The 17,677-nt window shown below is 38.6% G+C and overlaps 2 protein-coding genes across 3 annotated transcripts; both read right to left on the bottom strand.

Moving 5' to 3' along the window:
* Nucleotides 1-1,013: 1,013 nt before the first annotated feature.
* LOC145734596 (LIM homeobox transcription factor 1-alpha) lies at nt 1,014-9,005 on the bottom strand. 2 transcript variants are annotated; one of them, XM_081988065.1, is made up of 7 exons: nt 8,764-9,005; nt 6,434-6,611; nt 2,073-2,290; nt 1,809-2,026; nt 1,629-1,755; nt 1,408-1,575; nt 1,014-1,358 (listed from the first exon to the last, which is right to left on the bottom strand). In XM_081988065.1, the coding sequence occupies exons 1-7, from the start codon at nt 8,765-8,767 to the stop codon at nt 1,153-1,155; spliced, it is 1,119 nt and encodes a 372-aa protein (XP_081844191.1). In that variant the 5' UTR covers nt 8,768-9,005; the 3' UTR covers nt 1,014-1,152. The 2 variants fall into 2 exon arrangements, with proteins under 2 accessions (XP_081844191.1, XP_081844192.1); XM_081988066.1 differs by having other exon boundaries at nt 1,809-2,005; nt 8,764-9,003.
* Nucleotides 9,006-10,149: 1,144 nt separating this feature from the next.
* Afg3l2 (AFG3 like matrix AAA peptidase subunit 2) lies at nt 10,150-15,637 on the bottom strand. The gene is made up of 14 exons (XM_081987945.1): nt 15,453-15,637; nt 15,090-15,225; nt 14,428-14,554; nt 14,234-14,377; nt 14,086-14,182; nt 13,726-14,030; nt 13,556-13,674; nt 13,322-13,503; nt 13,031-13,270; nt 12,907-12,979; nt 11,037-11,272; nt 10,783-10,983; nt 10,387-10,729; nt 10,150-10,331 (listed from the first exon to the last, which is right to left on the bottom strand). The coding sequence occupies exons 1-14, from the start codon at nt 15,537-15,539 to the stop codon at nt 10,273-10,275; spliced, it is 2,349 nt and encodes a 782-aa protein (XP_081844071.1). The 5' UTR covers nt 15,540-15,637; the 3' UTR covers nt 10,150-10,272.
* Nucleotides 15,638-17,677: the final 2,040 nt, after the last annotated feature.

Here is a 17,677-nt window from a genome sequence, read left to right as displayed (position 1 = left end):
TAACTCTGTTATTTTGACAGTTACAGGGTGATTCAATATACCAATTTGTAGCCCTTGAAATTGTCTTTTGATCACCCTATATACCATATATATAGTAGAAATGTCACGCTACCGAGAGATTAAAGCTTTTATACGGGAAATGTGTTGTCCAGAAGGGAAAAATTTATAAATAATATTTTTTTCAAAATTGATATTATTTTGAAAAGTGTTGAGGTTAGATATACAATATTTTTTAGAAACTTTCCGGTAATTTTCCGGCAAAATTGGAAAATCCGAAACCATCACCATAGTAGGCCGATAGTTTAATATCGCACCAGGGCGCAGTCATCTATCAGGGGGATGCAAACAGACAAGAGTTTTATTAAAAGTCAGTTCAGGGTACACGTCACGGGGGTGATAGGCCAAAAAGGCCGGACGATTTTCTGGCTGAATTTGTTCTCTTTGCAAGCCAAATTGTCGTGTTTTTTTAGGCAAAACAACCAAAACTGCGATAAGATAAGTCAGTCGTAGGGAACGACAAAATAAGGTCCTGCAGGTGTTAGTTATAAACTGATCCCACCTGTGTGTCATCAAAGCGTGAAGAATAATAACATCATGTTTTGTTACAGAAATCTGTTATTATTGATACAAGAGTGTCTGAATTATAGACTATAGTGTAAAAACGAACAATAAAAGGGTTTTTTCCAGATTTAAGACAGCTTATCCTGGGGGACCCCCCGAAGACGCGTCGACGTTGGCCCGAGTGTAGATCCGGAGATTAACTGGCATGCTCCCTGGGATTATCCTTTGTTGATCGTTGGCACATATTAAATTCTTTGTTTGACCGTCACGAGGCTAATGCAGCTTTTGTCGAAAATACAGTATTATCTCCTACCCCCCTACCTCTTTGTTCCTCCTCTTCTAGTAGACTCAAATTTCTTAATCAAAATAAAACAAAAATCTCAGGAATTAAAAAATTTATTTGCTGAAAATAGCGTCACTTTTCTAGGAAAAAAGCACCTTAACCCTAACAACTTACTTATAAAATGTAATTACATTATATAACCTAGGTATTATAAAACAAATATCGTTTCATTTATCTTCCACGGCACTCCTCGAATACTTGGCGAAGATCTCCAGGTGTCGTTTAACCAGCTCCGCCAACACCTCCTTTCAGGGTTCGTTTACGTCCTCGCCGCAAAAATAGGAGGTTTGCATGGAGTAAAGTCGATCAATAGGATTCAACCCCCCTAAACCTTGAGGGGGGTTCTGGTGGGCGGCTGGGGGTTGTAGAAACAACGTCGGGTTGGTCGTTTCCATCACGTTGGTGAAGGGCAGTCCTAGAGGGTAGTTGTCCTCTCTTCTTTTCAAGTCTAAACCTATAGTTTGGGGTCGTAATGTAGGGTGGGAAATATTAAAGCAAAATACCTTCGGTGAAGGAGTGTAGGTTGTTTTTGTAGTAAAATGGATCACTCTCCATCTCCTCCTTGATTCGGGAGAATGTGGATGATTCGTGCGTTTGAAGGGTGGTTTCCTCTCCTGCTGTGGTTTCAGTGTCACTGCAACTGTCATTGAAGAATGGTGTAGAATGTGGACCTGTAATTCAAACTGTTTTTTACACCTCTAGGAAGTGTATTGAATAAACTTACTAGGTTCCTCCTCTTTAACGCTAAGTTTCTCCTTGTCACCTTCCCCCTCTTTCCCACCACCTTTACTATCTTGCCTAGCCTTCTTTTGCATTTTCTTCATTTTGGCTCGTTGATTTTGAAACCACACCTACTCACATACTTCCTATCAAAACCACCTGAAATGAGTTACGTTAATCTCACCTGAACTATCCGAACACTCAACCCAGTGTCTTTGGCCAAAGTTTCCCTAACTTTCCTGCAAGGTTTCGGGCTAACCTCAAAGGAAGCTTTGAAAGCCCTTCGTTGCTGCGTGGTCAAAATGGTCCGGGGTCTTTTAGGTCCTCGACGACCATCGTGAGCCCTGTTGGACTGCGCCAGGTCATCGCAGATAAACTCTCCTTGATCAGAACACAAAAGGGCTTTTTCCGCTTTAGGGTTTAACTTAAAACAACTAGACTACGATACCATAACCGAAACCTTGCATCATCTCCACCTCCTTTTCGTAGTCGATCCTGCAGAACAGTTGGCCCTGTTTGATGACGTAGAGATCGCCCTTTTGCAGACGGATGCCACATACCACGCAAACGAAACAGCGCAAATGGAAGATGTTGTCGCTTGCTCTCATCACCAACTCATCGGGGGAGACTCTTTCGGAACAGCCCAAACATTTTTTGATGAACAATCTGAAATGTTTAGTTGTGAAAGAAAACTGACAACGTTGTCTCTCGATTTGATCGAAACTACTGTTCAAACTGTGTTTCTGGCAATTGACACTGAAAAACGCTTTTTCCCTTGATTGTACTGTTTTTTTTAGGTTATTGGATAGGAAATTTAATGAGGATTTCAAAAATGTACTTAAAACAGTAATTTTCTAACTCCAAGTAGGTTTTAGAGGCGATTTTGTCCCTGACTGTCTTTTCAAACATTGTTTGAAGTCAATATTTGGCAGTTCAAACTTTGACACCGCTTTTCTCCCTGACTGTACCAAATTTTGTAGTTTTTCTCTAGTTATTAGATCGGAAATTTAATGAGGATTTCAAAAATGTACTTAAAACAGTCATTTTGTCACTCCAAGTAGGTTTTAGAGGCGATTTTATCCCTGACTGTCTTTACAAACTGTGTTTGAAATCAATATTTGGCAGTTCAAACTTTGACACCGCTTTTCTCCCTGACTGTACTAAATTTTGTAGTTTTCTTCTAGTTATTGGATAGGAAATTTAATGAGGATTTCAAAAATGTACTTAAAACAGTCATTTTCGCACTACAAGTAGGTTTTAGAGACAATTTTGTCCCTGCCTGTCTTTTCAAATACTGTTTGAAGTCAATATTTGGCAGTTTAAATTTTGACACCGCTTTTCTCCCTGACTGTACCAAATTTTGTAGTGTTTCTCTAGTTATTACATAGGAAATTTAATGAAGATTTCAAAAATGTACTTAAAACAGTCATTTTCTAACTCCAAGTAGGTTTTAGAGGCGATTTTGTCCCTGACTGTCTTTTCAAACTGTGTTTCTGGCAATTGAAACTTCACCGCTTTTCTCCTTGATTGTACTGGCTTTTTCAGGTTATTGGATAGGAAATGTAATGAGAATTCCAAAAATGTGCTTAAAATAGTATTTTTTTTTACTTTAAGTGGGTCACGTGACTGCCTAGCTAAATTAATTATCCTCTAACAGTTTTCAAAACGAGACGTGTTTCTTAGATTTATGACAGTTATTTTAACATTTATCACGTGACCGCCTGGCTAAAAATCATCTAAAACCACGTGGTATCTGGAACAAGTGTTAAAACTTAGAAACCTTTTACAGTTGAATAATATACAAGGTGTTTCATTTAAAAAAAAAACATAAGTTTGGTCTGTCACGCAAATAAGTTGCGTTCAAATCTTTAGAACAAATTCTACAACTTTAGTTAAAAACGTTTTTAATGAGACACCCTGTATTCAATAACTAACTGCGTAAATTTTGATATGACAGCACAGTTTAAATTAACAAGGCTGTGATTGGTCAGAAACAATTCAGAAAGCTACTTTTTTGACCAATCACCATGTTTAGTGAATTTGTATTTTTCTGTTTGTCACACACAGAGATTGTTAGTACATTTTTCCATTCCTAGTTTGATTGGAAAGTTAAAAAAATGATCATTAAACATTAGAGTGACGTTGAAAGCAAAATGGCGTCCCTCTTCGTAAATATTTGTAAAACGCAAACGATCCCCCCCTTAAACACCGCCCTTGGTTACCTTTGATCGATCAGGCGAGAGTTTAATAAGCGACAGGCTAAAACAAGACTTTGTTGGGGTTTTTTCCGGGCGCTTTGCCTTCTTGGGGTGCCCTTTTTCCTGTACATGTACGCGAGCATTAAAAATGAGACCGCAAAGCGCACGTGTTCGCTCCCCATTCATATGGAACGTCCATTTGTCATGTGGACGCGTCAAAAATCGGCGATTAATAGGCGTCGCGACGCGTTAGTGCATAAAATTAGGGCCTCAAAATGCGAGGGGGGTAACAGGTGCTCCGAAAAACCGAGGATGATTTGGTCGCTTCCGAAACATTGACACTGCTTTTTCGGGACAAAAGCTTGAAATTGCAAGCCTCGAGCCCCAAAAGGGCCCTGCCGAAACGTCCCTTAAGTAAATGTTGACACAACCGCGCGACACACACGTAAATATAGAGCCCTTTGACAGGCCACGTGACTTTTGGTGCCTCAAAGGGCCAATATATTCCAATGTCCGGTTTTACGAGGTTTTCGGAAAAACACTCGGCACTGAACCTGGAAAGGGGGGGATAGAAACGTTCACGTGATCGGGGATTAGCAGGGTAGCGGCTGTTGCTGCAGAATTGCCCGTTTGGCGGCATATTGTTGTTTTCCTGCTCGGATGCTTGCAATATGTTTCATGTGTGTTCCTGGAAGAGGCTCACTCCTGCTAAATGTAGGGGAGAGACAACTGAAATTGCAGTAAAATTAGAGAAAAAAATCAATCAGCTCATCTCTAGTTTGTGTTTGTTGATTTGCTCATTCCTACTGTTAGTTATATTTTTCTAACAGGAGTATCTACCTTATGTTACTAGGAGTACTAAAAAATCAATTTTTTTGAAAAATTAAAAACTTTAAAATGCTTTTTTTGTACTTATTTCACCTAATTTAAGGTCTTTTGGTGTTAATATGGCCGTTGATGTGCATTGGAACCCTCCTGAAGCAAAATAAAAAATTGCACTTTTTGTAAAAATAACATATTTTTTGACAGACGTGGCTTTGACCCTAAATTACTTCCTTATTTGACAAGTTACGTCAAAATGTCATAGAAAACAAAAGATAGAGCAGATTTCAAGCTTTCTAAAAATGTCGCCCCATAAGCTGATTGATAACACCGTTTGGACGCTAGAAGGCGTCAAAATTATTTCACCCTAAAATCACATATTTTGGGACACACCTTGCTTTGACCCTAAATTACTTCCTTATTTGACAAATTACGTCAAAATGTCATAGAAAGTAAAAGATAGAGCAGATTTCAAGCTTTCTAAAAATGTCTCCACATGAGCTGATTGATAACACCGTTTGGACGCTAGAGGGCGTCAAATTTCTTTTACCATAATATCACATATTATATTGGAAATATTTTTTAATCAGATTTCATGTCTCTTAATTCGGCCGAGTTCCTGGCAACGAAATTTTACACAATTAACACAGAATGTTAAATTTTAGATCTAATTCTGTTAGTTTTTGAGATATCAAAAAACCGACTGCACCAGAGTCTTTTCCGGGAAATTTTAACATAAAATGACACCGAGACGTCAACTGTAACTTGACAAATAAAAAAGTTGTATTTTTTGACAGTTTGAGGCCGCCATTTTGAATTTTCTGTCAAAATATTGACATGCACCTCATTTTAAAGGAAATTTCACGTAGTTTCAAGAAATGACACACAAAATGGCGTCCCAGGCCGCCATTTTGAATTTTCTGCCAGAATTTTGACATGCACCTCATTTTCAAGGAAATTTCATGTAGTTTCAAGAAATGACACACAAAATGGCGTTCCAGGCCGCCATTTTGAATCTTCTGCCAAAATATTGACATGCACCTCATTTTAAAGGAAATTTCACGTAGTTTCAAGAAATGACTGACAAAATGGCGTCTCAGGCCGCCATTTTGGATTTTTTGCCAAAATTTTGACTTGCACCTCATTTTAAAGGAAATTTCACGTAGTTTCCAGAAATGACGTCTCAGGCCGCCATTTTGGATTTTTTGCCAAAATTTTTACTTGCACCTCATTTTAAAGGAAATTTCACGTAGTTCCCAGAAATGACAGACAAAATGGCGTCCCAGGCCGCCATTTTGAATTTTCTGTCAAAATATTTGCTGATTATATTAATTGAAACGTAATCTCTCTCACTTTATTAATGAAAATCCTGTACATTTTCATTGATACTAACTATACTTTTTTGAATTTCTACGAGAGGGCAGCTCCCTAGAGCTTTCTACACCTCCAGGTGAGTTGTCCAAGTAAATCAACAGTCCTGATCATAAAAACTAATACATTCTGCGTACAAAGAGAGTTTCTCTTAATCCTTGCGAATGCAAAAAAAGCAATTTTTCTTTACGTTCAAGTGACGAAACCATATGGTGGCTTATTTAATTTCGTCCCGAATCCAGAAACGTACAATAAACACGTCGCTCACACAAAATGATTAATTCATTATCGCATCGATCCGTCAATTTTTCTGACAGCCACTCAGTCGACAGTCGTTTGTTTTCCGCTGTGTCAATATTGGATGGGTTATCCAGCATCAGTTTTCCCTGGAAAATTAGAACAAACAAACACGACCTACCTGTCATAATCGTGCCGGCAGTAAAGTTTCGAATCCCTGACGAAGCAGGTGTGATGCAAACGATCGCCGCACGCGCAGCACTGCACGCACCGTTCGTGATATGACACGTCCACGATGCGCATTAGGTAACGGTCGCTGATTGGTCGACAGCACATGCCACATAACCCCACCCCTGCCGCTGAAACCAAAAGCGTATAGAGTGACGTGAAATGGTGTAATTGTCGCAGTTTTATGGGACCTGGAGGTCCATTAAGGCCTTTTATTGTTTCGACGTGTCAACCCCGCATGACGGGGGCACAAACGGACAAATTCATTTCGGACAAACACATAAAACGAGTTGACTAATTGTGTTTGTTGGTACGAACCTTAATTTTGGGTTTATTACCACATTTCAGCTCTTTGTGCTATTCTACAACATGCAGGAAATACATTTTCTAACTAATATACTGGGTGTCCCATAACTCGATTTTGCACCTGTCCAGAAAAGTAAAACAATTCGGGGTGTAATATCAATAAATTCTGACGTCAAGGCCCTATCGGAATCAATTCGTTTCGCCCGAGTTGATCCGATTAATCCCCTGATTCTCTTTAAAGGGTCCCCCGAGCTGTCTAATTGATAAAATATGCCAAATATGTTTAAAGGGGACCTCGACGGTCCATTCTCCCAAAAAAAAAACCCAGTCTTCAAGTCACTAAAACTTAGCACCAATTAGTAATTTGAGGTTAGGAGTAACATTCTGAGTGTAGTTACATAACGTTTCTTGGTGGGACATTCTGGAGTAGTTTTCGGTAGAATATCCCCCAAAAACATAAGGGCGATCATTCGTTCCGTCTAGTTGTACGAATGAAATTTCACTTTCGAAAGGTCTAGGCTTGGGGGAAAATGATTCAAATAGTGTCTGAGATATTTCATTTCGCATGTTGAAAGGGATTCCTCGTGTTTAAATACACGTGTACGAACCGTAGAAGGGGGTGGAAATGAAAGCGTCAGGCAGGAAAAACCCATCCTCCACTAAAATCGATAAACCTCCCCCTTTCCTCGTTTTAAAGTGAAAAATGACTTCAATAAGCCGACTTTTAAACTCTAATAGCTATGACATAGCATGAAATTGTTATAAAACTGTTAAGCGATAGGGTTATGATCGGATTATCGCCGGGGGGTGTTTAAATGGTAAATTACATGCTCGGGCAGAACAAGTGAATCAATCATTACCATGCAGGTGCAATATACTTTGAACCGCACTATAGCTTTGAAAGCAACATTTTCCTGGATATTCCAGAGAAAATTGTGAAAGTTTGAAGGGTCGTCCAGATGTTACAAGGACTTTTAACCTTTTTTCTGTTCGCGGCCTATGAAACTTTCGACACGTCCCTCAGGATGTTAATATAATCACCCTAAAATCCCAAATATAGATATTTAATGTCGGGAAAGTGGAAACACACTTCTTCTTGTCAGAATAGCGTAAATTAAATCCAATTCAATCACACAACAATTATTACAGTCAAATTTTTGAAATTTTTTGTCCATTTCAGGAGTTGGTGCTAGTAAAACACAGTTTAATATCATTGAATACCTTTATCAGGCTAATTGTAAAATTTTGGCAAAACTCAAACTAAAATAGCATGACGTCATACCAATTTATTTTGGTTTTCGCCATAGGTAATGTTTCTGTTTAGAGAAAAATTCTTTTTACGCCAAAGAGTTGTGCAATAAACAAGAACAAAATAATACAAAAAAGTATTTTTTTAATATAGAAAAAATATAACAAGAATAACATATTTTGCTTTTATTCAGTATATTTCACGTTTGTACTATTTTTTTATTAGAGGAAATGTTTTTCTACCGAAATTAAGGCAAATCTTGTATTGAATATCAAAAAAGAGTTTTGTTTATTTAGTAAACTGACTTTCTTGCATTATTTAAGTCAATGGATGATGAAATCTGGTTGACTTGATCTTTTGTAGGGAAATTTAATATCCTAACTTCCTTTAGGGCTAATTTTGAAATTTCCATCCCTGGAAGAGTATACAGGGTAACTAAAATAATTTTGCTGGAAAAAATGAGATTCTGAATGTATTTTATGTAGCTTTACCAAATTTTTACTATCACATAATGGATACAGAGATTTCAAAACCCTAAAAGTATCATTCACTTTTTCTACATCTCTATGGGTGTCTTACTCTGTTTACATAAACTGATACACTCATCTGTATGTGGTTTGGAATTTAATATACTACAGGCCTAAACAAGTCATGCTGTATCTTAAAAAAATAGTTTTTCTCGGACACTCTGTATATTCATGCAAACGGTTACGAAACGACAATCTTACCCATCGTGAAAACGGAAAAACCCGCGATCGTGTCGAAAAATGAAAACTTCCGCAAATCACCGCTCGTTCATAATTCGAAACGACACACCGCTTTAGTTGGCCGCTTTTCCGGTACCGCGGCGCCCTCTGACGTGCGTTTTCCGCGACGCCATTTTCACGCGACGCGATCGGGGCAGGCCGCGCTTTCCCCCCCTCTGGAAAATGGACGCTGACCAATCGGGGACGAGTGGAGGGCGGGGCTTCCGGCGGGGGGGAAAATCGTGCGGTGTGGCGGAGGGGGAATTTTATATATGTGTGACAGATATAAGTGGTGACGTGTGCGATTTTTGGGTCGTTGAGACGTTATTGTCACATTCGGGTGAATCGTATCTTCTTATATCCACACAAAAAGCTATTTGCTCTGGATTCTCTATATCTGGATATACAGAGAGTAACTGATTGTCACCAAGAATTTTTTAAATTTATTAATTCAAAGCCCAAATCCTTTATATCACTTAGACAAAGTATTCTAAACCATTAAGGGTCTGGTTAAATCAAATTTTTGTATAGAACATACAGAGACATCTAAACCCTTAAAGACAACTAACAAGCTCTATATCTTTGCTATATTCAGTTGTGTTTGTGTAAACATCCCCTAGAGGGCACTCTGACATGCTGAAACAAATAATCGATGATATATGATCAGCGGATGGATTCTGACGTCACAGTAAAGTCTCGGACTCATAGCGATGGGTAAATTACAAACAATGTGTTTCTGACAGGTCAAACTTTGACACCGCTTTTCTCCCTGACTGTACCAAACTTTGTAGTATTTTTTTTATGTTATTGAATAGGAAATTTAATGAGAATTCTAAAAATGTACTTAAAACAGTCATTTTCTCACTCTAAGTGGGGTTTACAAGCGATTTTGTCCGTGAGTGTTTATTCAAACGGTGTTACTATAGCAGTTCAAACTTTGACACCCATTTTTCCCCTGACTGTATTACATTTTGAAGTGTTGTTTTATGTTATCAGATAGGAAGTTTAATGAGGATTTCAAAAATGTGCTTAAAACAGTCATTTTCTCACTCCAAGTAGGTTTTAGAGGCGATTTTATCCCTGACTGTCTTTACAAACTGTGTTTAAAGTCAGTATTTGCCAGTTCAAATTTTGACACCGCTTTTCTTCCTGACTGTATCAAATTTTGTAGTGTTTTTCAGGTTATTGGATAGGAAATTTAATGGGGATTCCAAAAATGTGCTTAAAACAGTCATTTTCTCACTCCAAATAGGTTTTAGAGGCGATTTTGTCCCTGAAAAAAAAACTAAACATCTGTCAACGTGCCAGCTTAATCAACAATATTTGCAAACATTTCATCAGTGTAGGAGGTTGATTATAAACTGCAAATCTGTAAACATAACTTATATTTACTCGTCGCACTATAATATAATCGAAATAACAGCTTAAGAGCAAATACTTTTTTTACAGAGACATTTCACACAGTAACTACCTGGCTTAAAGAGTTTACAACTATGCGGGTGCTTTATCGCTCGTCTCACTCGATCTCTCCTTGTTCCACTCTTTCAAACCTGAAACGACGCGTGTAGATAAAACCAGGACACTTAGCGCTCACTTGGGACTTACCTTCAGGTAAAGTGGTGTCTTCCTCAAAGGAGCCGGTTCCTTCCACAAACTCCTCGTAAGTGGATTTTTCCGGGAAGGGACGTTTGCCCAACAGTTCAATCATGTCGTCACGACTGATGATTTCCTTCTTTAACAGTCGCTCCGCGACTTTGGCCACTTGATCTTTGTGTTCGGTTAGCAATTGTCTGGTACGTTTATGTGCGGTGTCTATCAGTGATCTAACCTCTAAGTCAATCAATTGGGCCGTTTCTTCAGAGTAGGGCTTTTCAATCATCATTTCTCCATCTCTAGGCATGTCAAAACTGACATTTCCTACTTTCTCGTTCATCCCGTAATGTACTATCTGAACAATATTTAGTTTTTTCTTGTTGCAGACACATTTTTGTATTAACTTACTTGAGCGTAGGCGCTCTGAGTGACCTTCTTCAAGTCATCCTGAGCTCCGGTAGTGATTCTGCCGAAGAATATTTCCTCGGACACCCTCCCACCCAACGTCATGCACATCCTGTCAAACAACTGCTCCTTGGAGTACAAGTACTGATCTTTAGGCAAATACTGGGCGTAACCCAGTCCTTTACCGCGTGGTATTATAGAAACCTGCAATCAACACTGTACAGTCAAAAAAACCACACCAAATACAGGGTGTTTACTTTAAGTAACGGATCGGCGTGTTCGAGAAACCAGCCAGCGACCGCGTGTCCAGCCTCGTGGTACGCCACAGTTTTCTTCTCTTCCGGTGACAGAACGTTGGTTTTCTTCTCCATACCGGCCACCACTCTTTCGATGGCCTGTTCGAAGTGTTTCATGACGATTCGGTCGTTCATGTCTCGGGCCGCTATTAACGCGGCTTCGTTGCACACGTTGGCAATATCGGCACCCGTAAAACCTACCCACCAAAACCATTAAATTACTCCCAAAAACCCTTCTATTCTTCCCGCTTATTGCCATATAAGTTTAGAATATCAGTAACAGTTGGAAGACCTCCATTGTAAGTTTAAGGTCCTACTTTCCAAGTATGATTTAGAATTTTATAGAGCAGATTTTGACAGTTGTCTCTGTTCTGATGGACCGAGTGAAGTCTTAAATAGACTGTCAAATACTGCAGCTACTAAAATTCTACTTATAGAGGTATGAAATTGACTTCATGTACTTTATACTGGCTCTGCTAGTTTCCAAGTATGATTCACAATTTTATAGCTTTTTTGGGAGCAGTTTTTGACAATTTTCACTATTCTGATGGACCAAATGAGGTCCTGAATAGACTGTCAAATACTGCTTCTGCTCAAATTCTACTTATAGAGATATGAAAATGACTTCATGTACTTTATACTGGCTCTGCTAGTTTCCAACTAAGTTTGACAGCTTAACAGCCTTAGTGAGCAAATTTTGACAGCTGTCATTCTGTTGATAACAAACTAATTAACATCTTAATGAAGCTAAACAGTCACAACCATTGAAATATCATTCATAGAGTTATAAAATACAATAAAACTGCTTGTATTGATTTTGCCATTTTCCCAGTATGATTTACAATTTTATAGCTTTTCGGAAGCAGTTTTCGACAATTTTTACTATTCTGATGGACCAAATGAGGTCCTAAATAGACTGTAACTGCTAAAATTCTACTTATAGAGGTATGAAATTGACTTCATGTACTTTATACCAGCTCTGCTAGTTTCCAAGTAAGTTTGACAGTTTAACAGTCTCAGGGAGCAAATTTTATTGATTTTGCCACTTTCCAAGTATGATTTACAATTTTATAGCTTTGGGGAGCAGTTTTTAACAATTTTCACTATTCTGATGGACCAAATGAGGTCCTAAATAGACTGTCAAATACTGCTTCTGCTAAAATTCTACTTATAGAGATATGAAATTGACTTCATGTACTTTATACCAGCTCTGCTAGTTTCTAAGTAAGTTTGACAGTTTAACAGCTTCAGGGAGCAAATTTTATTGATTTTGCCATTTTCTCAGTGTGATTTACAATTTTATAGCTTTTGGGGAGCAGTTTTTGACAATTTTCACTCTTCTGGTGGACCAAGTGAGGTCCTAAATAGACTGTACCTGCTAAAATTCTACTTATAAAGGTATAAAATGTTATTACTTTGTACTGGCTTTGCAAGTTTCCAAGTAAGACACCTTAATAGCTTCAAGGAGCAAATTTCGATAATTATCATTCTGCTGATAGACTAATCAACGTCTTGATTGAAGTCTAGTCTAACTCCTACTAATTTCCTGACTTTTCAAGTAAATTTTATAATTTTATAGCTTCAAGGAGCAGATTTGTAATCTTCTGATTAAATTAACTTCAGATCATATCAACGTAATACTTTGATAGAATGCAACATTGTCTCAGCAGAATCCTTCTGTTAGACAAATTAAGACTTTGATTTCATGTTTAAAGTCTGCAACGGAAGAATACTATAACAGCTGTGCTATGTATAAGTATAAGCAGGAATTAAGTGTGTCCAATACCAACGTTATAACCAAAAAAATTAAATTTTACTACAGTCAACTTACCTGGAGTTAAAGCTGCCATTTTCCTGGCGAGATCCATCTTGTCTAGGTCAGTTTTCAAATTAGCTAAATGAACCTGAAATCACTCATTTAAAATTCCCATCTAAACTAGTAAATATTGTGTCACCTTGAAAATACTGGCTCTTCCCTTAATATCGGGGGCTGGAACGAAAATTTGCCGATCAAATCGTCCGGGTCTCAATAAGGCTTTATCGAGAATGTCAATTCTATTGGTGGCGGCCAATACTACCACGTTTGTGGTGGTGTTGAACCCGTCCATTTCGACTAAAAGCTGATTTAAGGTGTTTTCCTGCTCCGAATGTCCCCCAAACGATCTTCCACCCCTTTTCCTACCCACTGCGTCAATCTACAAAACTTTGCTAGAATTCCACTGCAGGAATTATGCTTTTTCCAGTACCTCATCAATAAACAAAATGCACGGGGCGTGTTTTCTAGCCATGGAGAATAAGTCTCGGACTCTGGATGGTCCGACACCAACAAACATTTCCAGAAATTCTGACCCGGAAACGGTGATGAAAGGCACATTGGCTTCACCTGCTGTAGCTTTGGCCAGAAGGGTCTTACCAGTCCCAGGAGGGCCTAAATTAACTAATTACCAAACCGAAGCTTTGCAGATTAATTCAAAACAAACCCGTTAAAATAGCCCCTTTAGGGATTTTAGCTCCTAACTCGATGTATTGTTGTGGATTTTTCAAAAAGTTAACAAACTCCATTATTTCAATTTTGGCTTCCTCACAACCAGCTACGTCCCTAAGTAAACACTGACTTAATCCCGACCTTTAACGAACCATAGAAACTCACTTGAATTTCACTCCAATATCACTAGAATTGATTAATTTGGCGGTGCTTTCCATTACGCCGCCAAATAAGCCGCCTCCCTTTTTACCCCTGCGTCCGCCCATCATTTCGGCGGATCGACGCATCATCCACAACAAAAACCCGATGATCAACAATGTGGGCAAGATACCGGTAAGACTAGCCGGTTCGATTTCAGTTTTATAAATTACAGGAACGAAATTTTGCGGTTCGATATTCATTTCAATTTGCGAGTTTTCCAAGTTGCGTTCAAACGAATCCACGCTTCCAATGTTAAACCAGATAACATTCTATTTAAAAAAAAAACGTGATTTTTACAGTTAATCAACGAAAAAAAAAACTGACCCCAGCGTCTTCGACGGCAGCCCCAGGAACCAATCGAACCCTAACCCATTTCTTATTTACCACCTCTAGTTTTTCCACCACCCCTTTGGTTAGGTAACTGAAACATTCCTACGTTTGGCACACAGCCGTAAAGTGACATAAAACATACTTGTAAACAAAGTCTTTCCACGCAATTTCTTTATAACCCATTTCCCACATGGTAATGGTGGCTAGGAAAGCGACAGCTGCGGCAGCGCCCAGCACATACCACTTACCTTGTTCACCTTCCCCAAATGGTTTACCTCCACTACCCCTAAATAGGATTGTTATAATAGTTGATTGAAAAGAGCCACTGAAACCCACCTGCTTCCAGTGCCCCCAAATAGTCCAAAAGACCATTGATCATAAGGTTTTTTATCACCAGAAGGTGATCGTAATGACGGTCTAGGTGTTGCTTCTTTTGGGGGTGGTTTAGCCTCTTTAGCTGCATCTGCACATGATTTAACAATGTTTTTTCTGGCCACAATCATTAATATATTAGAAAATTAGTCATATTTGACTGAAGAAGATTGATTATCAAATATTTGCAGCCAGCTATACACACAATATTCAGGAATATAGCAATGTGCAAGAAAGTTTAAGGTTTGTGCCCGCCATGTTGTTATTCAGGATTTTTATTGTTTAATAACTGATTAATTTTCTAGTAAGTCCAATATTCTGAATTAAATACATAATTATGTTTTTAATACCCAAATTTTGAAGATCCAGAAATGCCCAAACTGTTGATGGGAAAGACGTATTGTTGAACCCATTGTATAAAATCAAACAAATACAGACAGTAGGTTTGAGAGACTCACTCTTCTCAAACTGTTTACTGATATGAAATTCTTCTACTATAATACTAGAAAAGAACTTGACACTCTATTATAACAGTTATAGGAACTTTTTTGCCCTATTCCTACATACTTACAACTACAAAAACTCTTTATTTAATAGAACTATTTGACTGACTTAAAACAACATACCTTCTTTGGCATCTTTGGCCTCGGGTTTAGCCTCTTTAGGTTTGCCTTCTTTGAAATACTTTTCAAAGCCTTTGGGGGGCTTCTCACAAAACAGCCTCCACTCTTTCAGTATTGTGCGCTTTAGAGTCGAATCATTCTACAACAATATGCCTAGTCATCCTACAAATGTTTGTAATATGATGAAATTCCTCAAACTGCCGTTGACACCCTATTTCTTTATCTGAGAGTTCAGACAGAACGTGGTGATTTTTTAGTGCAGTTTACGGTCCAAGCTTTAATAGTTGGGGGTTAAATGGGCTTTTAACAGGGTAGTAGCACTGAAAAAGCTTGAGTCCTGGTTGACCTAGAGCAAACAAAACTCACCCTGGGTATGTTGGTGCTGCACTGCTTGAATGTTTTCCAGACTAGATTTTCTAGGTTCCTGGCGCTGTTCAGGAGCCTGTAAGCCATCTCAAACTGTTTGGATTTATATTATAAATATCACATAATCTCTCAAAAGGCAGTCAAAGTTTACGGCTTCTAACCTCACTTCGGGCGGACGAGTACGTAACAGCGTCAACTGTCAAACATCCGAACTGTGGGATGTCAGTTTAATGGCGCCCTCTCTAGGTCGTGAAACCAAGCAAATTTTATTGATTTATTATTTATTTGTAGTTTTTAGAAAGTTTAAGCAATAAGTAGTGTAACCAGACTTGTTCCTTAACAGGCGGCGCTATGTATATCACTTTCTAGTTATGAAAAACTTCCATTTAATGTGGTAGAACAGATGACGTCACTTTTGCGGTGGTTTGACAGATTATGGTGGTGTTTTGGTCATATTTAAGGGTTTTTTGGTATTTAATACTGTCCAGGCCTGATGAATTAGTCTGGATGTGCTGAAAGCTGAAGAAAACCAGTCTGGAAATCTTCAATGTACCTCTGAAACAAGTTCAAAGCTGTCCCGTCAGAAAACCATTGAGTAAAGAAACGTGTTTTGGATGGGCCATCCTTAACATCATTGATATAACAATTATAAGTCAAAATGGATAAAATACGCGAAGCAGGTGACTTTAACGACGCCAAAGGGCGCGTATAGTAATTTATAACCCCAAAGTCGCAATAAAGCACTAATCCAGCTCGGAGAAGTTACCCCCCATTCCGACGATCCATTGTACATAGATTATTATCTCCGGGAAACTGTTGTAATCCCGGCGAATGACTGAAATACACGCCGCGAAATTAACACGGATTTCGCAACACTTAAGAATAATGCTCTCCCACCTAAGTCATTAAGACAAATGCTGTCGGTTTAATATTCTCCCAGTCTCCTTCGTACCGTTCCTAACTTAAATTTGATGCAAAATAAGGCTTTCTCCCTGCTTTTCGCGCCGGCAACTATTAATTGCGGAACACTTGCTGAATATATAGGACAAGTAAAGGGGGGCTAATTTGTTCAGCAACGCGCGTGCAACCACAATATAAGGATGTTCCGCTAAATCTCCGGCAAAGTATCCGTTTAACCCGAGTGACCCGTTCCAGATAAATCCGATCCGGGGGGGATTCGGTCCAACTGAAATAGAGAAGAAAACCTGCGAAGTTATCGTCTTTGATACAAATCTCCTACCGAAAATAGGTCGCCAAAGCTTTGTCCGATAATACGTTGGATTCTGTTTAAATTTATTCACTTCAATTCCTTTTACTATCTTGAACCAATCGTCCTTTGCCTGACAATTGACAACAACTTCCATCTAGGTCAGCATGGATTCCAATTATGTCATCCGTAAAGAAAATTCAGATAACGTACACCAGAGGCTGATAAGGTGGTTTTTGAGCACACTAGAGCAAAGAGGAAGAAAAGTGGAATTTTTTGAGTAATTTACCGTTGCTGTACCTCAAAAAACAACCGAGTTATTGAGAGTCAAAGTTTTGAGACACTTTGTCAAGAAAATTGACTTTTTGGTTTCCAAAATGAATTATGTGGTATATCTCCTAAACTAGCAGAGATAGGGAAAAAGTTTAAGAGGTGGAAATTGCGTGAAAAACTGTAATGAAACTGAATCTGGATTTTAAACCGACAGGTTCCCACTAATACTGCATACAGAGTGACCAAACTAACAACTTTCACTTTGTTGGTTCACCCTGTATACCAGAGGCTGATAAGGTGGTTTTTGAGCACACCACAGCAAAGAAGAAGAAAAGTGGCATTTTTTGAGTAATTTACCGTTGGTGTACCTCAAAAAACAACCGAGTTATTGAGAGTCAGAGTTTTGAGGCACTTTTTCAAAGAAAATTGAGTTTCTGGTCTATGAATAATATTGAATATTTGTATGACAAACAACAAGAAGAGTTTACTCATACAAAAGGATCTCGAATCCCTTAAGTCTTATTTGTGCTAAAGCTTAACGACTCAAGAGCCAGTTAAATTAGTGGTACTAGAGCCCCGGATTAGGTTAATGGCCCCCATGGATCGGAAGTTTGGGCAACTTGTGTCGTTTGCCCATTTCTGAGTGAGTTTGTTTATCGAGTTGTTAATTATCCGGATGAAGTAATTTACTCCAGTACAAAACTCGCCTTTTTGCTGGTAGAGGGACGTTTCAAATCAAAACTGG

This window comes from Ips typographus, linkage group LG10 (assembly GCF_016097725.1).
Source record: "Ips typographus isolate SLU linkage group LG10, UJ_Ityp_2.0, whole genome shotgun sequence".
Taxonomy (NCBI): domain Eukaryota; kingdom Metazoa; phylum Arthropoda; class Insecta; order Coleoptera; family Curculionidae; genus Ips; species Ips typographus.
Note: the sequence above shows the minus strand (reverse complement) of the source record. Positions and strands in the feature narration are given on the sequence as shown.

Bases quoted from the DNA above. Each gene is read 5' to 3' on its own strand.
- LOC145734596 (XM_081988065.1), bottom strand. The intron at 1,756-1,808 runs GTGAGATTAACG...GTATGTGAGTAG, and splicing joins TGAGTGTTCGGATAGTTCAG to GTGTGGTTTCAAAATCAACG. The intron at 1,359-1,407 runs GTATTTTGCTTT...CCCAAACTATAG, and splicing joins CCTACACTCCTTCACCGAAG to GTTTAGACTTGAAAAGAAGA.
- Afg3l2 (XM_081987945.1), bottom strand. From the start codon at position 15,539: ATGGCTTACAGGCTCCTGAACAGCGCCAGGAACCTAGAAAATCTAGTC. The intron at 14,183-14,233 runs GTATGTTTTATG...GGAATGTTTCAG, and splicing joins TGGAAAGACTTTGTTTACAA to TTACCTAACCAAAGGGGTGG. The intron at 10,332-10,386 runs GTAAGTCCCAAG...GCGTCGTTTCAG, and splicing joins AGACACCACTTTACCTGAAG to GTTTGAAAGAGTGGAACAAG.